At 55.3% G+C, this 26,303-nt stretch overlaps 1 protein-coding gene across 1 annotated transcript in view; it reads left to right on the top strand.

The window, feature by feature from the left end:
• ITGB5 (integrin subunit beta 5) overlaps positions 1-19,264 on the top strand; it is a 145,819-nt gene extending 126,555 nt beyond the window's left edge. Inside the window, exons 11-15 of the mRNA XM_066347889.1 lie at positions 7,788-8,010; positions 11,674-11,777; positions 15,295-15,414; positions 17,304-17,470; positions 18,506-19,264. Of these exons, the coding sequence (XP_066203986.1) occupies positions 7,788-8,010; positions 11,674-11,777; positions 15,295-15,414; positions 17,304-17,470; positions 18,506-18,601 (710 nt within the window). The 3' untranslated portion in view covers positions 18,602-19,264. The remainder of the gene's footprint in view (positions 1-7,787; positions 8,011-11,673; positions 11,778-15,294; positions 15,415-17,303; positions 17,471-18,505) is intronic.
• Positions 19,265-26,303: the final 7,039 nt, after the last annotated feature.

The following is a 26,303-nucleotide window of genomic DNA, read 5'->3' as shown; positions in this document are numbered from 1 at the left end:
GTTGGTGAGGAAACTGGACCACCGCCCAGAGCAGCAAGTTGATAGCTGAGATTGTGCAGTAGCACCCATCCAGCAAGGACATCCCCAACTGAGCAGTTCCAAGGGGCTCAAGCAGAGTGACAAGGATAGGGTTAGGTTGGTCCGAGGAGACCGCACGGACTCAGCAGGTTGCGGCTTACCATGAGGGAGCCGTGCTTAGTGTGAGGGGGCTGTGCTCTTTTATACTTTTAAATTTTATTTATTGATTTGAGAGAGGAGAGAGAGGGGTTGAGGGGAGGAGCAACTCAGCTGCTTCTCATATGTGCCTTGACCAGACAAGCCCTGGGTTTTGACCCGGCAGCCTCAGCGGTTCAGGTTGACAGTGTATCCGCTGCGCCACCACAGGTCAGGCGGGGGCGCTGCACTTTCTTGGTGGGAGGAGGGGCCTCAGCTGGCAGCTTCTCCAGTCGGTAGCTCATCCTTGGCAAGCCAGTGCCGTATTTACAGGCTTCGGAAGCCTGTGGTGAGAAGGCCACCACTTGTCAAGAGTGACTTTTCTCTTGCCCCTGGCGGTTTATTTGGTTTCTGCTGAGGTGCTTGGAGCTAGGCTGGGATTCCTTATCAGGGAAGTGGGGACACGTCCTGTGCATTTCCAAAAGTTCTGGTGTTTTTACTCTTTCGGAACCAAAGCCAGTGCATGGAAGGGAAAGATCAAGTAGTGGGAGGGGCACATTCCCATCGGGACCAGACTCTGAGAACACCGACCAGAGGCCGAGCAGGGATACTCAGGATACGGGAGGGCCTCTTATGTAACACTAACCTGCTTGTCAACAAGGCACCGGGAGAGCACTTCCTGGGAGGGAGCTCCCTTTCCTGCTCAGAAGCCCCAGACACAGGCAGGCATGCATGGGTGCTGGGCTGCGGAGAGGTCCGCCCGCGTCTGGCTTCGGTGCTCCGTGGAGATCAGGGTGAGGGCAGGATGTCTGTGACAGCGAGGCCGCGCTCCTCCGCTGTGCGTCCAGAGGCTCAGAGAGGGCTGCCTGTGGCTCGACTCCCGGTTGCCCTGGCCCAGCAGATCCTCCGGCCTTCGTGACTGGAAGCACATACGGCTCTGAGTGGGTTTCCTGCTCTTTTCAACATGGTGCTTGGAGAGTTCCAGGTACCGGGCCCGGAGGTGTCCAGAACACAGACAAGACCTGACCTCCAGTGACAGGGAAATATCCCGAATGAGCAAAGGCGGTCCAGGACACGCTCCTTTTTCTTTCTCTTCACCACTTCCTGTTTACATGGCTGCCTCTGGTTCTGAGGGGGGAAGAGAGAGCTGGGGACGGGGCAGACAGGGCTGTGAGAGGAGGGGGTTCTGGAGTCTGAGGGCGAGGGGGCACCCAGGGGCCTGAGGAGAGGGGGATATGATGGGAGAGCCAGAACCTGGGAGGGAACAATGGGAGAGAGGAAGTGATCATATACCCTCTGTGGGGGGGGGGGGGGCAGGAGCGCGGGAAAACAACGGGAAGTGACCTTCCTGCCTCAGGAAAGAGCCTCGTCCTCCCTCCGCAGCTCTTTGCCAGCAGAATGGACTCCTGGGGGGGAGGGGACAGAAGCTGCCCCTGAGGTGCTTCCGAGCTGATGGGGACTATTTTTGGACCAGCAGTGGAGAGATGATATGTACCCTGCAGGTCACACAGCCCTGCCTCAGACATCTGGCGGCCCCCTTCCTGCTGAGGGCCCAGTTCGATTCCCGCCCTCACTGGCGACACTGGTGTCCCCTGCTGTCCTCTGGCACACCTCCGGGGGCTCCCTGCCAGGCCCAGGCCCCTTGTGTGTCAGCCTCCCCCCATGGCCCCGAGGCACCAGGGCCTCTCCCCTCAGGCTGGGTGCCCGAGCTCTGACCCTGGAAGTCTGACTTGAGCTCCCAGAAAGTGCTTCCCCTCCAAGCCTCCAAGATCTACTCCAAGCTTCCCCTCCCCTCACTCCCATTATAACAACGACGACAACGATGATGATGATGATGATGATGATGGAGATGGCTAGCACTTACTGAGCACTTACTGTATGCCAGACACCAAGTTCTTTACATAGATTGGGCGGCTTAACTCACACAACAGCCCTACGAGGGGGCCTTGTTATTAGCTCCATTTACAAAAATGAAGAAACCAAAATACAGAGGGGTTAGACATGCATTCCTGCTGGTAAATAGCGGATTCAGGAGGCCAACCCAGGCCCTCCATTCCGGAGCCTTGCAGTAACCTCGGTACTCTACTGCCCCATTTTCTAAATGTGTCCTTGTATCTGGCTTTGTTCTTCACCAGCCTCACGTTCCCTCCTCTTTGTTTTTAGCCTATGCAGAAATCCCCATGCCCTCCTTTTCCTGGAACGGGGTCCCTCAGAGCGTTGCTAGGGGTGAAGGTGGGGGGTGCTGCCCCTCCCCCACCCCAGCCGGCACTTGCCTCACTCCTCAGTGCTCCCTTAGAATGGTGGCTTTCCACCCCCTGCAAGGCCCTTCCCTCCTTCGAGGCTGTGCCGTCCCACTGCACAGTCTTCGACCTCCCCCTGTCCCTGTCACTTACTGACTTCCTGGTCACCCTCTACATCCCACCACACCGGCCCCCACTCCCCGTGACCCCACTGTCTGCTGTATTTCCCTGTGGCGAGCTGTCCAACACCTTGGCCTCCCCGTTCCTCGACGGCTCTGCTCCAGGGGCAGTCCCCGCGTTCCTGCCACCGTTCCCTGAGCGCCCTCGTGTGCCCAATGCCACCTGAGGGCCTTTACTTGCCATAGTGCCCGTACTTTTAACAGCATCCCCACAGGAAGGCATTGTCCTCATTGACAGACGAGGAAACATCATCACACAGCATTAGGGACTTGCCCAAGGTGACCTAGCGAATGATAGGGGACAGTGTTGAACTTGGCCCCAGCACTGCCCCGTAGCCTTTCAGAGTTGATCGCCATGACCTGGAGCGCCACTGCTGGCACTGAGAACTGGCCTCTCCACCTGGCCACCGCCCAGCCCCCTGCCACTTCGCTCCCTGCTGTGACGGCTGTGCGTGTGCCCTGCCCTCGGCTCTTCCCTTTCCCTCCAGGCTCTCTGCTCCTACTCTTTTATTTAATCAGAGGTATGCTCAGATATACCCCGTCTGCAAAGTCCCGTCCTCCTGTTCTCCTCACTTCCTTCCCCTGCACAACCGGATTCCTTACAGAGTTGCCTACGCAGCTGTCATCACTTCCTCACCTCTCTGCTAGCTGGACTCTGCCCTCAGATTTCCACTGACTGTGGCGAAACCCAGAGCCACTGTGGGAATGGCCCTTCTTGACCTCAACAGAGCACTAGTGCTGAGGCTTCCTCTCTCATCCCTGCCGGCTTCCAGGCCACTGGCTCTTCTCCGTCCTTTCCGGAAGCTCCTTCCCCGTCTACTTCAAGGGTACCTCTTCCTCTAAACACTCGGCTTTCTATTTTATGAAAGAAAGCAAGGGGCTGCGTCTTGGCCCCCGGCCCACACAGCACTGTAGTGCTGAAGGAAAGCTGTTGAATTCTGTAGAGCTGAAATTCTGTATAAATAGACACATTTACAACTTCCTGTCCATTTAGCTATCAATCATTCTAACACAGGTAGTACTAATAATAACTTGCACATGTAGCAATTCACAGCTCACAAAGTGCTTTCACATGCCCTTCAGTATCTCTGTGTGTAATGAAAATATTTTTATGTCTGCACAACGTTAAACAGGCGTCGTTAAATTCAGCTCACTCTGCCAAGGTGTTGGGGATAGCATTCTAAACGAGCTTTGTTTTGATGAAGAGTCGTTGCTTAGGCCCTCTGTGTAGTGTTAGGCAGAACCATGTTCCCAGTCCCTCATTCACTTCCACTGGTGATTGACAGGTTATTGATCCTTGGGACAGGGCCAAATGACCCTCATCATTTTAATAACTTGTGTTCCTAGGATGTTAAGAGAGACCAAGGATGGAACAGAGGATGTGAGATATCTCTGCACATGCAGGTTAAGGGAAAGGCAAGTTCAGGTCCAACTGCAGGATTTGAGACATTTGGGTTAGGAACAAATGTGACCAGGCCTTTATAGTTTTTGACACTCTCTATGGGACATGCTTTCTAAGGCAGACTTTGAAGCTTTACACCTGTATCTTGTGTGCTGCTCCCACAAGTTGGTAGTACCTACTTGGAGCGCAGTACTGAGGAGGATTCTGAGGCCCAGCCTAGGCTCCCGAGAAAAGAATCCCATGATACGACAGCACTGCCTGCCACAGGAGTGAAGGAGGACATGGTGGCCTGTGCCACATCTTTGCTGCAGCTGCTTTAAGCTGTCTTTGAAAGGTGATGAACTGGCCCTGGCTGGTGGCTCAGTGGGTAGCGCATTGGCTCGGTGTATGGACTTCCCAGGTTTGATTCCCGGTCAGGGCACACAGAAGTGACCATCTGCTTCTCCCCTGTCCCTCTCCCCCTTCTCTCCCTCTTCCCCTCCTGCAGCCAGTGGCGACTGGTTCCAGTGTGGCCCGGGCACTGAGGATAGCTCTGTTGGAGTGCCACAGCCTCAGGTGCTAAAAATAGCTTTAAGCATCAGCCCCAGATGGGGGTCGCCTTACCCAGCCGGGCGCACGCGGCAATCTGCCTCACTGTCCCCCCTCTGCCTTATTTGCCGTCATTTCCACTGAGACGCCCAGTCCGCGTGGGAGCAGGTTCCCGCTCAGCACACACAGTTCACCCAAACCCAACTCTGCCACAAAAGAACAGACTACTTCCTCTCCAAAGCTTTGACACTTTGGAATATTGTGTCAGCTTATAATTGGATACTTTTATATTGCTGCCAAAAACAATATGAGTAGGAAAGAAAACCACACTCACCATCTCAAGCAAAGCAGTCCCTCTGGCCCAAGTACCATCTTAGCTGCTCGTAAGTATGGCGCTGACCATGCCGTTGACTGTTTGCGTTTTTGCTTTACGGACTGTGTGATGCACAGCCACTGGGAGTGCCAGAGCTAAACACCTACCCCTGAAGTGCACTGATATCCGCAGCTCACTTTGAAATGCATTTTTAAAAATAACCATTGATAGATCGAGGGCTGGCTAGACATTGAATAAAGGAACAGGTAACATACGAATGTGGAATGTGGGTGGTGGGTAGATGAATGTTCACTGTACAATTCTTTCAACTTGGCTGCTGGTTTGGAAATTTTTCATAATTGAATGTTAAGGGGAACATTACCCACGACTGAACCATGTTAATTTAAAACAGGCTTTTGACCAGTGTGGTCCCTGAGGCTAGAGAGTGAGGGAATTTTGCGATTGGAGCCATTTATTTGGGAAGACTTCCTGTGGGGAGTGGTTTCCTGACTGCCGTGGCTTGAAAGCAGTGCTGTTCATGGACTGGTGGAGAGGAAGGTCTGCATTTCTCCCTCCCCAGGATGAGCTGAGCACTCCGCTGCCATTCTCCTCTGCCCCTCCCCCCGTAGCCCTTAAGCAGGGGCGCTGCTCTCTCCTGTGGCTCACACATCACACACCGGCTTCTAGGCAGATAAGCTGCACCCCACAGCCTCCTCCCTGCCCGGCCTGGCATCCCTCACCTCTCCCAGAGGGCTGCCATATGCACAGTATCTGCTGTGGCTCCCAGCCCCTGGCGAATGGAGAGGCTCTCACCCGGGAGGATTGGGAAGCCTGGCAGTTCCAGGTGGCCTCCCTGCTGCGGGCACATTCTCAGCACTACAGAGCTGACGGGGGGAGGGGACAGGAAGTACGTGGTGGTGAGGAGGCTCTCTAAGTCAGGTCCTGACCCTAATTGTGGGTCACACTCACTGGTGGTCTCACAAAAGGTGCTGGGATCCAACTCCCAGGATAACGGACTCAATGAATACAGAATCTTGATGCTACTAATGTCAGCCTTAGCAAAATGGCATCAAGAAGGAAAATATGCTGCAATGATGGTAATAGGAAGATTTTTTTTTTAATTAAGCACCATTTATAGCACTGCTTTCAGGCTCTTTTAGCATAGAAAATTGAGAATCCACTAACTGTCAGGCTCCTGGCTGTAATACAGGAGGTCCAGACCTGGCAAATGGATCTGGTGTTGTTGCGAGATCCCAAAGAAACCAACAAGGAGGACCAGATGGAATGGATGTGGCTTTTGTTACCTATGTATAGGGTCAGCACTGATGGTAGCCAGTCAGTGAATGCTCTGCACCCCACTGGGTCGGGTTGTGGTTTAAATTGCTAAGCTCTTAGTAATTACTCATGGGAAACGCTTTGTCTGTGTGCAAACAAACAAGCAGGAGGTAGGAGGAAGGGTATACACCATTTGGTGTTATGCCTTCCTGACACAGATCTGGTGACTCAGTTTTATTGTTCTTAGTAAAACTTTAGTTACAGTTTTACTACCCTTTATCTCATGAATCACAGTCAGGAGTGTGACCACAGAGACGTGTAGTTGGGGAGAGGGAAGGGCCATGTCCTATATGGACCCTATACTGGTCCTCTTTGCAGAGGGCCCTGTCCATGCTTTTCACTGCCCATCATGCACAGGCTGGTGCACATGCTCACTCTCACACCCATTCGCACACATGCCTGGTGCACACTTTCATACATACCTTCACACACATGTGCCTGGTATACTCACACATACTTGATTCTTTGAGCCGTGCGCTTCCGTGCCCTTGACCCCGCAGAACCTTGAGGGGATGCCCAGCCTCCCCCCTGCAGGTTCTGGAAGGGGTCCCTGAGAACCTGCTCTTTTCTCCTGAGAGATAGTGGATCCTAGAGTTGAGGCCACAGACCTGGAGCCGAACTCCCCGGTTTGCATCCTGTCTTGAGGGCCGCTGGCTCTGTGATCCTCACCAAGCCACTTCATCTGCCATGTCATGACTTGGTCAATGAGGAGGAGGAGGACCCCCGCCCACCTCCCAGTGGCTGTTAGGTTTGGTCGAGTTTCCACCGTGCAGCAGACGTGTATAGTGAGCGTTGTCCACTGCCAGCCACCGTGCTCTCAGTACCTGCCCTGTCCCCCTGCTCAGGGCTGTGGGTCCACGGCCAGAGCAAGGGTGCGGCACCCCTAACACTGAGAGGTGACCGCTGTGTTGGATTCCTATTGTGGCTGTAACAGATTCCCACAAACTTAGTGACTGAAGCATCACACATTTATTCTTACATTTCTGGGGGTTGGAGTCTGAGATCCTTTTTACTGGGCTTGTCAAGGCGTCAGCACGCCCTCTAGAGGCTCCGGGGAAGGATCTGTTTTCCTGCCCTTTCTGTCTTCTGAGCTCCATTCCTTGGCCGGTGGCCTCCTCCTCCATCCTCCAAGGCAGCAGCACAGCCTCTTGGCTCTGTTGCCTGTTCCCCTTTGTCTTCCCCTCACATGGACTCTCATGGTGGCATGTAGGGCCCACTGAATAATCCAGGAGAATCCCTCCATCTCAAAATCCTTCCCTTAATTGCTTCTGCAAAGTCTCTCTTGCCATATAAAATAATGTTCACAGGTTCTGGGGATTAGGACATGGACATATTTGGGAACTCTGAGTCACACAACAACTGAGGCAGAAAGAAACCCTCTGGGTCCTGGTCCTGTGGCATGACTGGGCTAAGTTCTGGACCAACTTAGAGCACGGCCCAGACCCAGCCAGGCCGCCATGCAAGCTGCCCAGGCCCCTGCTGCCGCTCCCTGTCCACACCAGGTCCTCTCTGTCTGCCCAGACCGCCTCTGAGGGCGCAGTGTCTCCTGTTGGGTCCCCGGTGCCTGTATCTGACGGGTACTAGATGGTTGGTTATGCGTCTATACAGGTGCTAATGTACCATGTGTGTCCTTTTAGGACATGGTGACTGTCACTGCGGAGAATGCAAATGCCACGCAGGTTATATCGGGGACAACTGTAACTGCTCAACAGACATCAGCTCATGCCGGGGCAAGGATGGCCAGATCTGCAGCGATCGCGGGCACTGCGTCTGTGGGCAGTGCCAGTGCACTGCGCCAGGAGCCTTTGGGGAGACATGTGAGAAGTGCCCAACCTGCCCAGATGCTTGCAGCACCAAGAGGTAATGCCCCCCCCCCCCGGCCCCCCTCCAGCCTCGCACCCTGCCCAGGCTCCTCCTCCAGCCTCTCGCTCCCCTCCCCCTTCCCCCCTCCCCCTCCCCCTCTCCCCTCCCCCTTTCCCCACCCCCACCCTCCAGCCTCGCACCCTGCCCAGGCTCCTGCCCAGGCTGTCTTCCAGCCTCTCGCTCCCCTCCCCCCTCCCCCCTCCCCCTCTCCCCACCCCCACCCCTCAGCCTTCCAGGGAGTGAAACTCTTACTAATGTGAACTCAAATAGCATTTTTGAGATTTTGGTTCCCTGGGGATTTTGTAAGAAAATAACAAAACAGAAAAAAAAATTTTTTTAAAGGCTGATAGTCTATTGCTAAACGAATTTAGAAATGACAAGATCACTGAGGAAAATTAAATTGTTCTTGATACCAAAATAACATCTGAGAGCCTTCAGTGTGCTATTATTTCAGAAGGGGACTCGAGTGCATCTTTCCTTCAGATGCACTTGACCCCCCCCCCAATTTAACATCTCCCGAACTGCGTGTCACAGGACACAGAATGGGAAACGCTGCTTGAAACAAAAGATGAACAGAAGGTGGATGTGGCAGCAGGGCTCCCGACCTGGATGAGGCACGCGGAGAACAAACTGCCGTGGCTGCTGCATTTTCTGCTCCATTTATACAGATAATGGAGAGCCCGCGTGGAGTGCTGATGAAGGCACAGATTGTCCGACCGGGCACCGGGCCTTCCCTGACACAGCCAGGGGGCACGTTCCCCGGCTGACCTCCCCCACCTCTACCCTCACGCTGCCAGAGGCCAGTGAGAGGGAGCGCAGAAAACCAAGGAGTTAGGCCATCAGGAAAGCAGGAGTGACAGTTTCTCTTGAATTTTGCTGGAGAAAGAGCTCTGCCATCACCATCGGCGCCAGGGGGCAAGCAGGGAGAGGCACAGAGCACAGATGATCAGAAACAAATAACAGTACAGAGGACGCCGCTCTTGGGTTAGCAATGCAAATGCAGTTTTCTTCTTGGCAGATTTCCCCTCCACACGTCTGGCTCAGGCCGATAATGAAATGAGTTCATGCTCCCTGGTCCCGCCGTGGCTGCTGGTCAGTCCGTGCGCAGAAGCGTTCTGGGTGGCAGGACCCTGGCTGGACGCTTGCCACAAGCAGTCCAGGCGTGGGTAATTGAAAGCTGGCTGCAGATGGAGAGGCAAGATAGACAGGGCCAGATTTTGCTCTGTGTCATTGGAAGAGAGACAGGAGAGTAAGAGAGAAGAAAACCAGATCCACTTTAGACCTGCTAAGAGTGGAGAAACAACAGAAATTCAAAGAGAAACACCCCAGGGGCGGAGGTTAGGATCCTGGGTCTGGAGTCCGAAGTGCGGTGGCCAGCGGAGCGTCAAATCCCAGCCATTGTGCACACAGTATGTTGCTGGGAGGCGCCCTCCCCTCAACTCCCACCAGCAGAACCCTTTGAGTACACGTTCCCAGTCCTCGGGGCACACAGAGTTTGTGGGTGGGGGCCACGCTGGGATAGCACACGTGGAATCAATAAAAGTAGATCAAGCCCTTTCTTCCCTTCCTCTGGAGCGGCAAGGCAGGGTATGATTGGCTTAGGTCAGTTAACAGGTCCCAAGGGAAGATAACCCCTTAGCTTTAAATGTTTAAAGCATTCATTTCCTGAAAGACATAGACTCGATCATTTATTATCCATTAAGCAATACCAAAGGAGCTGGGAGAGCAGAGATGCTGTAGGGAACCTCTCTGTTTCTGACTGGTCTCTGGGTCACACCGACCCTCTCTTTCATGGCTGAGTTGCAATTTAAAGAAAATAAAGTCCCTTTGATGATGATTTATATCGGTCTGTTTTTCTACTTGCTGCTTTGCTGAGAGCTACCTTATGTCCCCCGCCCCGGGGGGGAGGGGTTTCAGAGCACCCAATCTCTACTTTCTAGAACCAACCACATACACCTTTCACTTTGGGCGAGTTCACACTTATCCTCAGCTGATTTCAATTAACAGATTCCGTGCAAAGTCTCTCAGCAACTTGTTTGCTTACAGACTATTTTAATGCATGGCTACAATATATCACAAGTTTTAATCCAGTATGCGAATCATAGAAGTTTGACTGCTGTGCCTACATTGCTGTGTTTACGTGGATACTTAGGGAATGTTTCCTAAAAGTAGCCCATGGTCTAATGAGAACAGGGGATGCTCAGAGGGAGGGCACAGAGAACCCCAGCTGAGACCAGAAACAGCCTCCCTTCTTTGCAATGTGCTAATCCAGGAGGCGGAGGTGGGGGCAGGGAGCTGGGTCTGTGCAGGACGGAGCTGCAGCCAAGTCTCACTAGCAGGCCCTCTGGAGTTCTGGCCTCAGGGAAAATGCAAACATCACCAACTTGTTTGTAACTCCAGAATGTTTCCATGAAGTCATTCCCAGGAGAGTGGGATTTTTGTGGCCACTCCTGGAATAGTTGAATTCTTAAGCATATGAGAACTGTCTTAAGAAAATCTTATCCACTTTTTCTTCATGATCTACTCACTTGTCTGTTTCTCCTTAGTGATCAGGATTTGGGGAGGGGGCTGTCTGAGAGACGGACGCCTGGGTGCTGGATCCAGCTGCCCTTGACTTCTCTTAGAGCTCATTTCCCGCACCTGTAAATTTAAGGGACTTGATGAAATGCCCTCTGAGCCGCCTTCCAGTTCTGACATTCCAGTCCAGAGTTTCTGCCCTGGAAATGCAGTAACTGGCCTCTTCATCTCAAGGAACGGCAAACGGATGATGAAAACAAAGGCGATGCATTGTGGTTGTACGTCCTCTATATGTTGCTGGAGAGCTCCCCAGACCCACAGGCCTGCGGGGGAAGCAGGGCAGCTGTCCCCATGGGGCTGAGGCTCTGTGAGGTCACCCTGCACTCTGGTGCCAGGGCTCAGCTGTAGGGAGGCGGGAGGCGTGGCCTTCCCAGCTCACTTGGCTCTTGAGTCTGAACCCAGTTCCTGAGAAAGCCCCTGTTTGGGGGGCTCATCTCCTTTTTTACAAAGTCCCTGCACCGCCCCAGTCAGCTGGCTGTTCCCCCGCCCACTCTGCCCTGTAGCTGCTCTCACCCTCCCATTTCTGCCGCCCCATCCCACAGACGTGGTTCCGTGGGTGCTCAGCTAAGGCGGTGGCATTTTGTCTTCAAAGCTGCCCTGGAGAGTTTGATGTGCAGGAAGGTTGAGAGCCTGCCTCGGTGGTGACCAGGGGGTGGGGGAGAGCCTGGGAATTGAAGCGATGTGGGGTCATCGAGCACTGGTCTTGGGGTGTGAGGACCGCTCTGCAAAGCTGGGATCACATTTCTTGATCACTCGGAAACTTCTGGCTCGGAGCAGACTCCTTGGTTGGGCGTTTGCTGCACCAGAGTGCAGATGGATTTGGCTTCCAGCATCAGAATTTGAAAGGTCTCCAACCTGCAACTTGACATGTAGACCAGACATGGCTCTGAACTCTCATACATTCCTCCAAGAACCCGGGGGCTTCCCTATATAACAGCAGCAAGAGGGCAGAGCAGGAACTTCCCCGAAGCCAAATATCTGAAGACAGGGCTGGGATCTGTGTTGTGGGGGCTCATTATATCAATATGTGTAGAGCAGCTGCACAGCATCTAACGCCCACAAATTTTTTCCTCTTTTCCAAAGGGAGTGTGTCGAGTGCTTGTTGCTTCACTCAGGGAGCGCAGCTGACAACCAGACCTGCCAAAACCTGTGCAAGGATGAGGTGATCACGTGGGTGGACACCATCGGTGAGTCTGTCTGCTGGGGCAGCCCTGGGCGGCTGTCCCCTTGTGGGTCTTTCAGACACACAGAGGTTCTGCCCCCTGAGAGATGCTCTTCAGGGCTGTTTCGTGGACAGGAGGTAGCTTTCGCCTCCGTGTCCTTGGCATGACTGCTGCTCCCTAAGAGGACTCGGGGAGCTTATGCTGGGGTATCAGTTCCAGAGGCTCCAGGTACCAGACCTCCTTGTTCACAAGTTTCTGTCCCAGCACTGTAACCCAATCTTCTCCTATGCTCTCTGAGAAGTTCGTATGTTAGTTAGGATAAGTATTGTTAGCTGCTATAACAAACAAACCCCAAATCTCAGTGACTTAAACAGAATGCCAGTTCATCTCTCACTGAAAGTCCAGTGACGATGTTCCTGGTTTGCAGGGCCTTCCATGTGGTCGTTCAGGAACCCAGGCACCCTCAGCACTGAGGTTTCCCCTCCTCAAGGTCCTCGGCACCCTCTCCATTTAGTCAGCCAATGGGGAAAGACAGAGTGAAGAGTCATGTGAGAGGTTTATACGGGCTGGGCCGGGAAGTGGTACACATGTCCATCCACATTTAACTGCAAGGGTGGCTGGGAGATATACCAGCTGTGGGCCTAGGAAGCAGGGAAACCCCGGTTGGTGCACAGCTAGCCCGTCTCTGCGCCGTCTGGCCTCCGCCCAGCACAGCCGTCACGATGCCGCGGGCCTCAGAGAGGGCAGCGCTCTCATTCGGTCCGAGTGAACCCGGACTGAGTGATGCCTGGCTCTTCTCCCGTTTCTGCAGATCTTGCCCACTCCAAGTTCTGTTTTCTTGCCCAGCAGCTTATATTTTAAGGCTCTTCTCACCCTAGCCACTCAAGTTTGACACCATCTCTCCATCCCTCTGCCTTTACTTCTGGAAGAGTGGCTACAAGTCCATGGCTGACCGTGAGCCTGTCAGGAGGCTCAGCCGAGGAGGGGCAGAGATGTGTGCTTTTCACCGTCTCGGGCTGCGTCCCTGCCTTCTCCAGGACAGCGTGGCGGCTTCCCTGCCTTCTCCGGGACAGCGTGGCGGTCCCGGCCCAGGCGGTTCTGCAGGGAAGGGATGCAGGGCACGTGGATAAGCATGTAACTGCATTTGGACCTGTTCTAGAACCCTCTGTTTACACCACGTCACAGTAGCCCTGTGTTGGAACCCTCTTAGACTTCTGCTGGGAATGTAAAATGGTATGGCCACTTTGGAACACAGTTTGGAAGTTCCCCCAATGTTAGACATAGAGTCACCTACAGTCCAGAATTTCTACTTCCAGGTGCATGCACAAGAGAATTAGAACACAGGGCAATGCAAACACTTGGACTGGAATGTTCACAGCATCTTATTCATAATAGTCAAAAATCAGAAACAACCCAAATGCACCAAGGAATGGAAAAATAAAGCGTGTTACATCCACACAATGAATATTATTCAGCCATTGAAAGGACTGAAGTGTTGGTACCCGCCAGGGCACGGATGAACCTCGCAAATGTGCTGAGTGAAAGAAGCCAGACAGAAAAGGACACGCGTTATATGATTCCGTTTATATGAATGCCCCAAACAGACAGAGCCACAGGGGCAGAGTGGACGAGGAGCTGCCAGGGAACTGGAGACTGACTGCTCACATGCGTGGGCTTTCTCCGTGCAGTGATAGGAAGATCTGGTAGTAGGTAGTAGGGATGGATACACAACATGGGGAATTACTAAGATGACTGGATTCTACACTCTAGAAATGGTTAAAATGGTGGTGGGAAAGGCTCTGTCCCCTGAAAGGGACTCCGCGCCAGCAGCTCTGGTCTGGCAGCCCCCCCCCCCCCCCCCGCCGCAGCTGCTGCCACTCCCAGCCCAGCGCCTGTCCCCCGGCCCTGACACGCCTTTGCTGCAGACTCCTCGCTCCTCTTCCCTGCGCTGGACGGGTCCCTCTGGCCACACCGTGGCTCTTGAGTACAGGCAGTCCCCTGGTTATGAACGGGATAGGTTCTGTAGGTTTGAAAATGTTTAAGTATTTATATGCACAGAAAGGAAAAAATAAATGTTAAGACAAACATCTAAGTTGCGTTTAATAGGTAAATGTACCTGTTCCAGCTTACCTGCAAATTCAACTTAAGAACAAACCTGCAGGATCTCTCTCGTTCATAACCTGGGGACTGCCTGTCTATCCAGTCACATGTGCAGCCGACACATTCATTGAGCACCAACTGTATGCCAGGGCTTGTGCCGGACCTGGCGGGCGGGGCCTGGGCGCTCACTGAGTCCCTTCCTCACGCCGTGTTCATGCCCCCGTCTCCATCTGGACATTAAGGCAGAACAGCAGTTTCCGCCTGCAGATCTGGGCGTTGCCCCCTAACTAGGCACACACAGTCAGTAAAACAGGACTGTGCCTCCCCGCAGCCCACTGAGGGGTTTCCTGGGAGCAGCGCCCCGGCCACCCCCCAGCTGCCACTGTCCCTGTCAGATGACATGGTCGCTTCACAGAGGTTTCTGTTTGCCTTCACCACTGACCTGTTCCCTTCCTTCTCCTAGCCTTTTTCATTCACACACGTACACACTCGCACACAGTCACACTCACGCAGACCATGCTTATGATTGGGGCTGAGGTGAATATCTCGGCCTTCATGTTTGAAAGCCACGCTGATTGATCTGGTTCCAGGGGACACTCCCCTGTCCGACAGGCTCTCAAAGGCCAGAGCTGACGAGCGCATCTCGTCTGTCTCGTCACGTCACGACAAGAGCCCGCACGCCTTCCAGGCCAAGGCCGACTGCCCTTCCCAGCCCCTCCCGTCCTCACTGCCACGCCCTGTGGCTCTTTGCCCCGGGGAGCCTTGGAATACAGATGATGTCTGGTCAGGGGCCTGAGACCCTCACCTTGGGTAACCGCCAGGGGGTCAGGGAGGAGTCGAGGCAGCTTGTGGAAGGGGCTTCTTACTACAGGAGCGAGGCCATCAGTGTCCAGCTGGGCCCTGGCCTCCAGCACTGACTCAGTTTGTCTTGGGGTTCAGGCAGCACTGTGGGTACCAGCCTGTTAGCCAAATAGCCTCATCACCTTTGGGGTCTCTTTGGTGTTACACCCCAAGAACGCTTCCAATGCTTGACCTCTGCAACCAGCCCTGGGCCAGGTGGGCGCAGGCCCCAGCGGGCATCGGGGTGGCTCTCCCCTTCTCCGTCCCTCCCGTTCCGCAGCAGCTCCCTGCGCCGGCCGTCGGGGCCTCCTTCTGTCCACGTCCCCAGCACATACTTGGGAGGTGTGCAGGTCCTCCCTTGCTTCCCGCAGGGGCCCCTCACGTCTGAGGGGATCCACGTGTCCAGAGCAAACCACACGCAGCTCCTGGGCCTGCGTCCCCCATGTGGGAAACCGGAATTTATTTTTAAAGGCCCAGCCTCCCCTGTAGCCCTCTCTGCACCCCCTTCCTCCTGTGGGTCCTGGGCCCCTCGCCCTGTCTGTTGGCGGTTCCGGGTGGCACGGGAACACACTCGGGACGTTCCTGCCGGGTTTCATTCCAGTGAAAGACGACCAGGAGGCTGTGCTTTGCTTCTACAAGACGGCCAAGGACTGTGTCATGCTGTTCGCCTACACGGAGCTGCCCAGCGGGAAGGCCAACCTGACGGTCCTCAGGGAGCCAGGTGGGTGAGGGCCACTTGTCCCCTTCCCCAGGGGGCTCGGCTCCTGAGACCTTTCTCTGCTCTAGGGGTCCCCCACTCTTTCCTCTGCCCTTACCAGACTTTAGAGCAGGGGTCGGGAACCTTTTTGGCTGAGAGAGCCATGAACGCCACGTTTTAAAATGTAATTCCATGAGAGCCATACGACGACCCGTGTACTTTATGCATTATCCAATAAAAATTTGGTGTTGTCCCGGAGGACAGCCGTGATTGGCTCCAGCCACCCGCAATCATAAACATGGGCGGTAGAAAATGAATGGATTGTAATACCTGAGAATGTTTTATATTTTTAACATTATTGTTTTTTTTTTAATTAAAGATTTGTCTGCGAGCCAGATGCAGCCATCAAAAGAGCCACATCTGGCTCGCGAGCCATAGGTTCCCGACCCCTGCTTTAGAGAGAGGAGGGTCACTTCCTTATAAAGACTGGACTCTAAGCCACCCCTGCCTGACTCCTCGAGTTTAGAAGGAAGATGGTTGTATATCGGGGCCCTGTTGCTGGGATTAGCCCTGGGGCACAGGTGTTGGAGGTGGATCTAGGTAGTGTCCCGTCCTGGAGGAGAGAACCCACAGGGTGAGAGCAAGCACAGAGCGCACCTAACCCGCCGGGCTAACAGCCGATCCTGGGAGCTTCTGGGCTCTGCGGGGAGCACGCAGGGCGGGGCGGGACGATCCTGGGAGCTTCTGGGCTCTGCGGGGAGCACGCAGGGCGGGGCGGGACGATCCTGGGAGCTTCTGGGCTCTGCGGGGAGCACGCAGGGCGGGGCGGGACGATCCTGGGAGCTTCTGGGCTCTGCGGGGAGCACGCAGGGCGGGGCGGGACTATCCTGGGAGCTTCTGGGCTCTGCGGGGAGCACGCAGGGCGGGGCGGGACGATGAGGCCCGAGCAGGCCAGGGCTTGCGACAGGGAGCATCGGGGTGGACCCCCAGCCCTGTCCAGCACTGCACTTCCCAGTGGGGAGTCCAGGAAGGACCGGTGGAGCGCCAGGTGGAGTGTCCCTGTGTGCGGCGGGGCCGCTGGGCTCTCGGGGCCACTGAGGACATCCAGCTCTGATCCGGTCACAGACTGTTCTGCATGCTTCGTGCCCAGGGACCTTTTGCCTCGGAGTAATTAGTGTTTCTAGTGTGACCCCTTTTAGTCTTCTCTGGAGAGAGGGTGGGGGAACAGAAAAATATGTGCTCTCTATAATTCACAGCCTTGCAAACTATTTTTCCAAATTGGGCCAAACCACATAATGTCTCTTCCCTGGGCAGAGGCAGGGGTGGCGGTACCAGCCCAGGGTGCATGCCTGTAAGAATGAAGCTGTGTTTCCTGGCACTGTCCTTGGAGTCTTTGAAAACAAGCACATCTGCTCCAAAGGGCACACACGAAGCACTTACGAATGTTGGCTGGCCCACAGCCCAGCCCCGCCCTTATGGGAGCGGCCTCATGATGCCTCCTGCCTGCCCGGTCTGCACCTGAAACCATTTACGTGGAGTGAGGCGTGGTCCAGAATCCTGCACTGCACACTGGGCCTGGCTGAGTGGGGGTGCTGTTAGCTGGGTGGGTGGAGCCCCCACATGGCAGTGGGAGGAGGCAGAGCAGCCACCAAGGTTCTTGTCTGGACTTGGCCATAGATTTGCTGTGTGGCCTTGGAACCGTTGCCATCCCTCTCTGACTCTTTCACGTCACGTGCGTAGAAGGAAACTGCCCGCCCGCCCAGGTCTCCCAGAAGCAGTGAGGCTCTAGAGAAAATAGAGGGATGACTTTTGGGAGAGACACTTGCCTTTCATCTTAGTTAGGCCTGAGGTTGGGGTGGGAGGGGCGCACTGATGCTGGTGCCCTTGCTCACCGTGCCTCCTGTCCCCTCCAGAGTGTGGAACGGCCCCCAATGCCATGACCATCCTCCTGGCCGTGGTCGGCAGTATCCTCCTGATTGGGATCGTGCTGCTGGCCTTGTGGAAGCTTCTCGTCACCATCCACGACCGGAGAGAGTTTGCGAAGTTCCAGAGTGAGCAATCCAGGGCCCGCTATGAAATGGTAAGCCACGGAGAAGTTGGGGTAGAAAGAAATGCCAAGGTTAGAAGTCTGGCTGAGTCGGCCTTGGCCGGTTGGCTCAGTGGTCAAGTGTCAGCCTGGCGTGTGAAAGTCCCGGGTTCTATTCCCAGTCAGGGCACACAGGAGAATCTCTCATCTGCTTCTCCACCTTTCCCCCTCTCCTTTCTTTCTATCTCTCTCTTCCTCTCCCGCAGCCAAGGCTCCATTGGAGCAAAGTTGGCCCGGGCGCTGAGGATGGCTCTATGGCCTCTGCCTCAGGCACTAGAATGGTTCTGGTTGCAATGGAGCAACGCCCCAGATGGGCAGAGCATCGCCCCCTGGTGGGCATGCCGGGTGGATCCCTATTGGGTGCATGTGGGAGTCTGTGTCTCTGCCTCCCTGCTTCTCACTTCAGGAAAAAAAATTAAATTTAAATTAAAAAAAAAAAGTTCGGTTGAGTCAAAGCCAGTGATAAAGGCTCGCTAGTGTCTTTGGCATTTAAAACCCAAACAAAAGAAGAGAGATGTGCTCAGTCCTGGATGGCGAAGAGCAGGGCCGCCCTGCACAGAGCCGCGCACCAGACTCGGCTCGGGAGACCCGGGCAGAGGTGCTCGGCACAGCTGCAGCGGCCAGAGTCTGAATGGTCTCAGAGAGACAGCAGACCCAGCAAAGGCCCTCAGGTTCTCACAGTGTGTGACCGTGTCCATGCGTGTAAGTCTTGTCTCCCCAAGCAAGCCACACGTTCCCAAAGCACTGGACGCAGAATCAGGGAGTTTCTCGCCTGAATCCCGTTAGTTCCTGGTAGAGTTGGGAGGGACTGCAGAGACCATCTGGCAGCCGTCATGGTGGAGAGGGAGAGCTCAGATGAGGGAGGGGCCTTCCCGCACCCGGCGAGCTAGAGGCGGCCCGCACCCGGGCACGAGGCTGGCACCCCCCCCCCCCATGTGCTCCGCCTGCTCCTTCCCGGGTACTGACCAAGGGAGTGGGTGTTGGCACGAATCAACTAACACATGTCCTCCTGCCTTCTGTGTTCTGTAGGCATCAAACCCTCTGTACAGAAAGCCCATCTCCACACACACCGTGGATTTCACCTTCAACAAATTCAGCAAGTCCTACAATGGCACAGTGGACTGACGGCTCCTTCTCCTCGGAGTCCTGGAGGGGGTGAATGATACCGTCAGAAACTGACACGCTTTGAACAGCTGCTTGACTCGATCACGGCCCCCTAGATAGACAAGCACAGAGACCCTGTGGTGAGCCTGAGACAGGAGCCCATTGCCTGTGCAGGAAGGCACCAGCCGGTCCCCCGGGCTGCTGCGCCAGAGCCAGGCTGGGCGACCACCCCTCCGAGCCCGGGAAAGGCCGGGGAGCTTGGTGCCCTGGGCCTTCCCCGGCACATCCAGCTGGTCCTGTCGGTGAACTTAGAGGCTGGGCTGCCTCTCCCTTCCAGGAGAGCTGGCCCTCCAGTCTTGCCAGAGGAGAAGGCTCTTGGGAGTGTCAGAATGTGTAAAATCGACGCACAGTCTGTCTTTTTGTGTGTTGATCAGTTTTATATGAAATGAGAAGAGCGTGCATTTGGTGCAGTTCTGATTCCCAGGCACTGCCTGCCTGGTGCCATGCCTTGCTCATGGGTGTTGGTGATGGAATTACTGAGGCGCCTGTTGAAGGCACAGAGTTTGCCAATGTCGGTTTCCTCTTCTGTCCGTGTTTGTTTAGAAGTTTTGTAATGAAAAGGAGGGAGATTGTTTGGGATTGAAAGTAAAGATTAAAACCAAACTATTTTGTGTTTGCCTGAGACTCTACGACATATGTGTTCCTTTCAGAAGTGGTCTCGCATGGTCCCTCGGCTGGGACTGAGATGTTTGTACACTTGACCCAGGCTTTTCAAACACGCTGCATGAGGGGCTCAGGGCACCCAGGGGGGCTCCGGGGAGAGCTGAACCCTTTGGGCTCCCCTGACTTTCACTTAAAGAAAGAGTTTAGGCTAGAAACTGTCACAACCACCCCTCTGGCCTCCCTCCCCAGTTCCCAGACACTGAGGTCAGAACTAGATTGTGCAGATATGGTTTCCATACAAAAATCACTTCTTACACATTACCATCAAGAACGTTATTGCAATGCCTTCCCCAGCCAAACTCCCATGTCCCAACCAGGCCCAAAGCCCATTTCAGCCCTGAAGTCCCTTGGGTTCCCATATCTGAGATGGAAGGAGCCCCACAAGTTGTTTGATCTTATCCCCTCTTTATAGGAGAGGAAACTGACTGCCAGAGAGTGGCGTCAGGAGGCTAACTCGTGACAACCCGGCACTAAGGACCCAGGTCTGCGGCCCCAGGGCCGCCTCATCCTCCCTGCTTCCTGCCTGGAGTCTCTTGTCACTGATCAGTTCCTGTTCCTGCTTTGGCATCACTTTGAGGCTACTGGGGCTTTCATTCCAGATTTGTCTGTTTTCTGCCTGGGACTGAATTCCCCTTACTTCATTCTGGTAACCACTGAGACAGGTGTTTATCAGTAAATAGGGCCCGCGCCTGGGGACTTGGTTTCCCCTGTCCTGTGCGATTCAGGACCCTGCAGCTCAGTGAAGCTCCTTAAATACTTTTTGGAATACAGCCAAACGTAATACATATATGAAATAGATAAATGGTGGTTTTGGGACTTTCTAAATTGAGAAAAATGGGATTTTGGAAGAAACGTTGGATTTCTCTTCTGTTTAATTTTGATTTCCTGGAGACGAGCCATTAGCTTGTTGGAGTCTCATTTTCTGTTGGGCGGCTCTGTGCAGGCACAGCTTTCTTGAGAGCCTGCAGCGAAGGATGATTTGCTCCTGGCTCCCACCTGATGTAGAAGTTAGGGGTATTTCATCTGTGACTCCAGATGGCTGCTGATAGCGCCAGCCACTCACAGTGCCCTGCTGCCCCCTGCTGGAAGCTCTTGGGACAAGCTGTTTGGCAACCTGATTACTGAGATTCCGACCAGATACTGTGTGATTCCTTTCCTTCTCCTTAGGCGATTTGGCCATGCCCTCCTACCCCTCCCCCCCTCACCCCACAATTAATATAAATAATGGAGCAGGAGCTAAAGGCAGGCTGGAAAGCTCAAACCCGGGGCTGACACTGCCCTTTCGGTCCTTACTGGGCTGTGGGGGCACAGTTGGGGACGAGCCTTCTAACGCAGGGGTGTTGCCATTGTGTGGCTGCAGTGGCTCTGAAAGGAGCACCTGGCAATGCCTGGAAAAGATGATTAGTGATCTGGAAAGATGATTAGCGCTGCGGTTGTCCTTGGAGAGAAGGGGGCGCTATTTACCTTGGTAATCAGTCTGCGTTGATAAACAGATTTCCACGTGGTACTTAACTTGTATCGGTTTTAGACACCTTTTGAATTGTCAAAGTAATACATGGAAAATAGATTACATAGAAAGTAAAAAAGTCTTTTATAACCATTCTGTCTAGAGGTAACTGTTCTTGACCTTTCTTGTGTCTGATTTCTCAGTCTTTTTGTCTAAGCATTTGTATGTAATTATAACCAAATTAGGGTTATAGTGTCATTCTCATAAGTACTGGAGACTCATTTAGCTTGGTTGACTAGTGTGCTTAGTCAAACTAAAATAACAGCCACCTCTTCTGGGAAGACGTGTTTTATTTGCTTAATTAGGATCAAAGCTTGTGGTTGATTATCATGAAATTCTCGGGATGAATTTCAGGTAACAGCTAACAGATGGGGAGATGAGGGAAGAGGAGAGGAGGTCTTATTCTCTGTCCCAGTGGCACCTGTTAACTGGGGCGCTCCTCCCTCTGTAGAGGACTTTGAGCTGCCCGGCTCCTGCTCGCTTCTGAGAAGGGCAGTCCGCTGCCCTCAGCGCCAGCAGGGCTTGGTGACTGGCCGAGAGGGCGGCGGGGACGCGGAGGACGATGGCGGCAGCTTGGATGAGACTGAGGAAGAGGTAGGTGTTGGGCCCGTGGCTGAGGCGCCCGTGGAGTCCTGCGTGGATGTGTGGAGCCCGCACTGGGATTGCAGATGGCGTGTGCGCACAGGGCCGGTCCTCTGCCCCGGGGAGCCTGGCTTTCGCGTGGCTCTCAGCATGCCTGCGAGTTCCGGCCCCTCTCAGGTCGGAAAACTGAGGGGGCTAGTAGGTCCCCCTCCTGCCTCTGTCCCCACCTCCCCTCCCAGCTTAGGAACTGCAGGCTTCTTAGGACAGGGTTCCGTTCAGAACTTCGGACCCTCGGGGAGATGAACGAGGGAAGGTGGAGCAGGGGGTGGTGCTAGTTAGAGGGAGCTGTGCCCAAAGACTTGTCCTCGCCCAAGGTGCTGTGGCGCAGATGAACATTAAAGAAGAGTAAGGAATATATAAACTTGTGATTTCCGCATTGGGCAGCTGCCCAGGTGCCCACCTTAGAGATAACCCTGATTATAAGTGCCATTTTAACAACCTGTTCACTGAATATAACCAGAAATTAGGTATCAGTTCTGCTGAACTGGTGCAAACCAGCTGAGTCCCACCACTGGATAGAGCTGTCTCCAAGATGGGTTGGGTGGTGTGTCACAGTGAGAATTCTCCATGTCCCTTTATTTCTCTTGGAGTGTAATGCCAGAAAGTTCTGATGCTTAATTTTGTCACACAAGGGGACCTTTATAATCTGGCCTGTCTGGGTATCTTGATTGTCAGGAAACTGGGGAAAAAATGTGACAAAAATGTAAACTACCTCCAGTTCTTACTAGGATTCTTGTTCTTTCCACCAAACCCTGCCTGCTAACCCCCTCCCCCTGCCTCCCCCCTCCCCCTGCTACCCCCCTCCCCCTGCCTCATCTTCCCCCTGCCTCCCCCCTCCCCAGCCTCCCCCCTCCCCTGCCTCCCCCTTCCCCCTGCCTCCCCCTTCCCCCTGCCTCATCTTCCCCCTGCCTCCCCCTTCCCCCTGCCTCCCTCCTCCCCCTGCCTCCCCACTCCCCCTGCCTCCCCCCTCCCCCTGCCTCATCCTCCCCCTGCCTCATCCTCCCCCTGCCTCCCCCCTCCCCTGCCTCCCCCCACCCCCTGCCTCCCCCCTCCCCTGCCTCATCCTCCCCCTGCCTCATCCTCCCCCTGCCTCATCCTCCCCCTGCCTCCCTCCTCCCCTGCCTCATCTTCCCCCTGCCTCATCTTCCCCCTGCCTCATCTTCCCCCTGCCTCATCTTCCCCCTGCCTCCCCCTTCCCCCTGCCTCCCTCCTCCCCCTGCCTCCCCCCTCCCCCTGCCTCCCCCCTCCCCCTGCCTCATCTTCCCCCTGCCTCCCCCTTCCCCCTGCCTCCCTCCTCCCCCTGCCTCCCTCCTCCCCCTGCCTCCCTCCTCCCCTGCCTCCCCCCTCCCCCTGCCTCATCCTCCCCCTGCCTCCCCCCTCCCCTGCCTCCCCCTCCCCTGCCTCATCCTCCCCCTGCCTCATCCTCCCCCTGCCTCCCTCCTCCCCCTGCCTCCCTCCTCCCCCTGCCTCATCTTCCCCCGGCCTCCCCCCTCCCCGGCCTCCTCCCTCCCCCTGCCTCCCCCTTCCCCCTGCCTCATCTTCCCCCTGCCTCATCTTCCCCCTGCCTCCCCCTTCCCCCTGCCTCATCTTCCCCCTGCCTCCCCCTCCCCGGCCTCCCCCCTCCCCCTGCCTCATCTTCCCCCTGCCTCATCCTCCCCCTGCCTCATCTTCCCCCTGCCTCATCTTCCCCCGGCCTCCCCCCTCCCCCTGCCTCCCCCTTCCCCCTGCCTCATCTTCCCCCTGCCTCCCCCTTCCCCCTGCCTCATCTTCCCCCTGCCTCATCTTCCCCCGGCCTCCCCCCTCCCCCTGCCTCCCCCTTCCCCCTGCCTCATCTTCCCCCTACCTCCCCCTCCCCGGCCTCCCCCCTCCCCCTGCCTCCCCCTTCCCCCTGCCTCATCTTCCCCCTGCCTCCCCCTTCCCCCTGCCTCATCTTCCCCCGGCCTCCCCCCTCCCCCTGCCTCCCCCTTCCCCCTGCCTCATCTTCCCCCTACCTCCCCCTCCCCGGCCTCCCCCCTCCCCCTGCCTCATCTTCCCCCTGCCTCATCTTCCCCCTGCCTCCCCCTTCCCCCTGCCTCATCCTCCCCCTGCCTCATCTTCCCCCTGCCTCATCCTCCCCCTGCCTCATCCTCCCCCTGCCTCCCCCCTCCCCCTGCCTCCCCCGTCCCCCTGCCTCCCCCATCCTCACCCTGCCTCTCCCTCCACCCTGCCTCTCCCCCCACCTTGCCTCCACACATGCTTTCTGATCCTCCGACAGATGTTCTGCTATGTAATGTCTTCATTTTAAGTGGCCTCAAATTCTCGGTGTAAAAAGGCAAGACCTAATTTGTAGTAGCCATGGGGTTCTAATCCCCAATGACCTCAGCTAGGAGCACTTAACCTTTCTGTGTCGGGATCCTTTCGGCATTCTGGTGAACACTGCAGACCCCTTCTCAGAATGCGCACGTGTAAATCTGTAAACAGGGAACATACGAGAGTCTGGACCTGTTCATCAAGGCAGCCAGGTATCATTTATCATCTCAGTTCAACCTCAGAAATACGCTGGGAGGTTCAGCAAATAAAGCTTCGTTGGTCCTACCTGCGCCGAAAGCCAAACCCGAGACTAAAAGCAGCCCCGCTCCTGTGGCCCGACCCTCCCAACAGCCCCACGCGGTATTCGGGGAAGGGACTCCCCACTCACAAGGGGGAACTCGAGGTCAGTCGCACTTGGAGTTAGGGGTGGCAGTGAGCCCTAGCTCAGGGTTCCCTTCTTGGGTTTGATGCTTTCCTCTCGTCCTGGAAAAGCCGGCTGTTTTCTGACCCAGAGCTCAGGCGTGTGATCAGCGGTCATCAAGTGTCCACCTTGAGGGCACACATCTCGCTGTGGTAAAGTGAAGTCCCTCTGCGGACTGAGGAAGTGTGAGAGGCCTCCCCCCCCCCTCCCCTTCTCTCCCTGTCACGGGAGCAACCTTTGACACATGCACATTTACCAAAACTCCATGGTCAGTTCAAGGAATGAGTTTTTTTAAATGAGGGATTATGACAACTGACACAAATGTCCTGATCTGTGGCACAAAGATTCAATACTTTAAAGACTCCTTTCCATGGGGGACATGAGCTGCCCTGGGCCTTAGTCCCCACCTGCTTCCCTGCCCAGCCAGCCAGTCCTGTGGCACTGGGACATCTGTGTGAGCTGACGCGTGTGCTGGTTGGCATTCATGTCCCGGCCTGGACCATAAAACAGTATTTTAGAAAACTTACAGTGAAAGAAAAACACACAGTCAACTTAGGGTCGCGTGGGTGACGCCCTGTGTGAGTCTCCGGGGATGAGGGGGCGGTCAGAGGCCCCAGGCGAGCGGGAGGCTTGGCTTTCCCGCCTGCCCAGCCCCGGCTCTGAGCGGCGCCTTCAGGCGTGAGCCACAGATGAGGCCTGGTTTCAGTGGGGGACATTCCCCTACGAGATGGACTGAGGTTTTACAGGGGAGATGTGGGAGAGACGGTGTAGCCCGGGAGGAGGCTCGGGGCTCTGGGGAAGTCAGAGGGCAGCAGGGGGGCAGAGGCGAGGAGAGAAGAAAGGACAAGGGACAGAAGGGACAGAGGACTTGGCCGTTTTTCCCTGAGCAGATTCTCTGATGTGAATAAGAATCTTTAGGCCATCCATTCAAATATGCAAAAACCATAATTTTATGTTTCTTGTCTTTTAACTCACGAATCTCTCTACTTCAAGTATCTATTCAAGTGAGGGAGAAAACAAAGTGACTAGGTAAACAGGGACAGCAGGTCTCATTAAACAGTCCTCTCAGGGCCCGCCCCACACGGCCCCCTGGCAGGCTGCTGAGCGCAGGGGACAGTGCAGGGTGGTGACACGGGAGGGAGGCAGGCCCACAGAGCAGGTGTGGGCACCTGGCACCTGCTGAGACATCGTCCTCATCAGACAGCTTTCCACTGCGGTGTCCCGGGTGACACTGTCCTTACATCAGGCCCAACAGGTCCGCTGCTCAGCCAGCTCCCAGGCCCTTTTCAGGGAAGCTGGGCCTCTCTGTCCTGTCACTTTGGGGCCACAGGAAGCTCAGGCCGCCCCGGGCTCTGCCCCAGACACTGCTGTGCTCTGTGCTGGGCTGGGGTCTCCGGGTGGGCATCGCGTTCCTGGGCCCCTCCCAGGAAAGGGGGACCCAGAGCTCCCCTGCCATCTGGGCCAGTGTTTTCCTCCTTCTGTCTCTCTGTCCCTCCGTGCGCCCTGGGGTTTGGCTTCCCCGACTGACATCCCTCTGCTCCCTGTTCTTCGGTCCAGGCCAGAGCGAGACTCCTCTCCCGCCCCTGTGGTAGGAAGGAAGGGGCAGACATTCTTCCAAAGCAGCACTTGTGACAAAACCTTGAACTTTAAAAGTTAAAAAATATTCTAATTGTTTTGTTTCTCTTTAGTTTTCCCTTGTGGCCTTCCTTTCCTGAAGCACAAAGGCCAAGTGTGGACTTGGAAGGGGGTAAGGCCGGTGGCCGAGGCCAGGCAGGTTCACGCTGGGTTCGGGGGACGGTGGAGGGAGTGGGGAGCAGGAAAGTGTCCGGCCATTCCGGTTCATTAGGTTCTTGCAGCGGTGGGCAAGCACACAGGCAGGGGAAGCCGCTTCTCACGGCAGCAGGTGAATGGACAGCAAAACGGCCCTCACAATGGCAGCAAGTGACTCAGTAAACGGCTGCCTGCTGTGATGGACAGGACAGGCTATCTGCCCTGAGGGCAAGCACCCATAGCCTTACATAGTCTACACACACGGCTCTGCCACGTGCTCATGCAAAGTGTAGGCGAGCAAGCCTAACACAGCTGTTTGCCCCATGTCCCACCCCTCCGGGGTTGCTCACCTCACAATCTACGTGACGGGT

The sequence above is a fragment of the Saccopteryx leptura genome, chromosome 8, assembly GCF_036850995.1.
Source record: "Saccopteryx leptura isolate mSacLep1 chromosome 8, mSacLep1_pri_phased_curated, whole genome shotgun sequence".
Classification (NCBI taxonomy): domain Eukaryota; kingdom Metazoa; phylum Chordata; class Mammalia; order Chiroptera; family Emballonuridae; genus Saccopteryx; species Saccopteryx leptura.
Note: the sequence above shows the minus strand (reverse complement) of the source record. Positions and strands in the feature narration are given on the sequence as shown.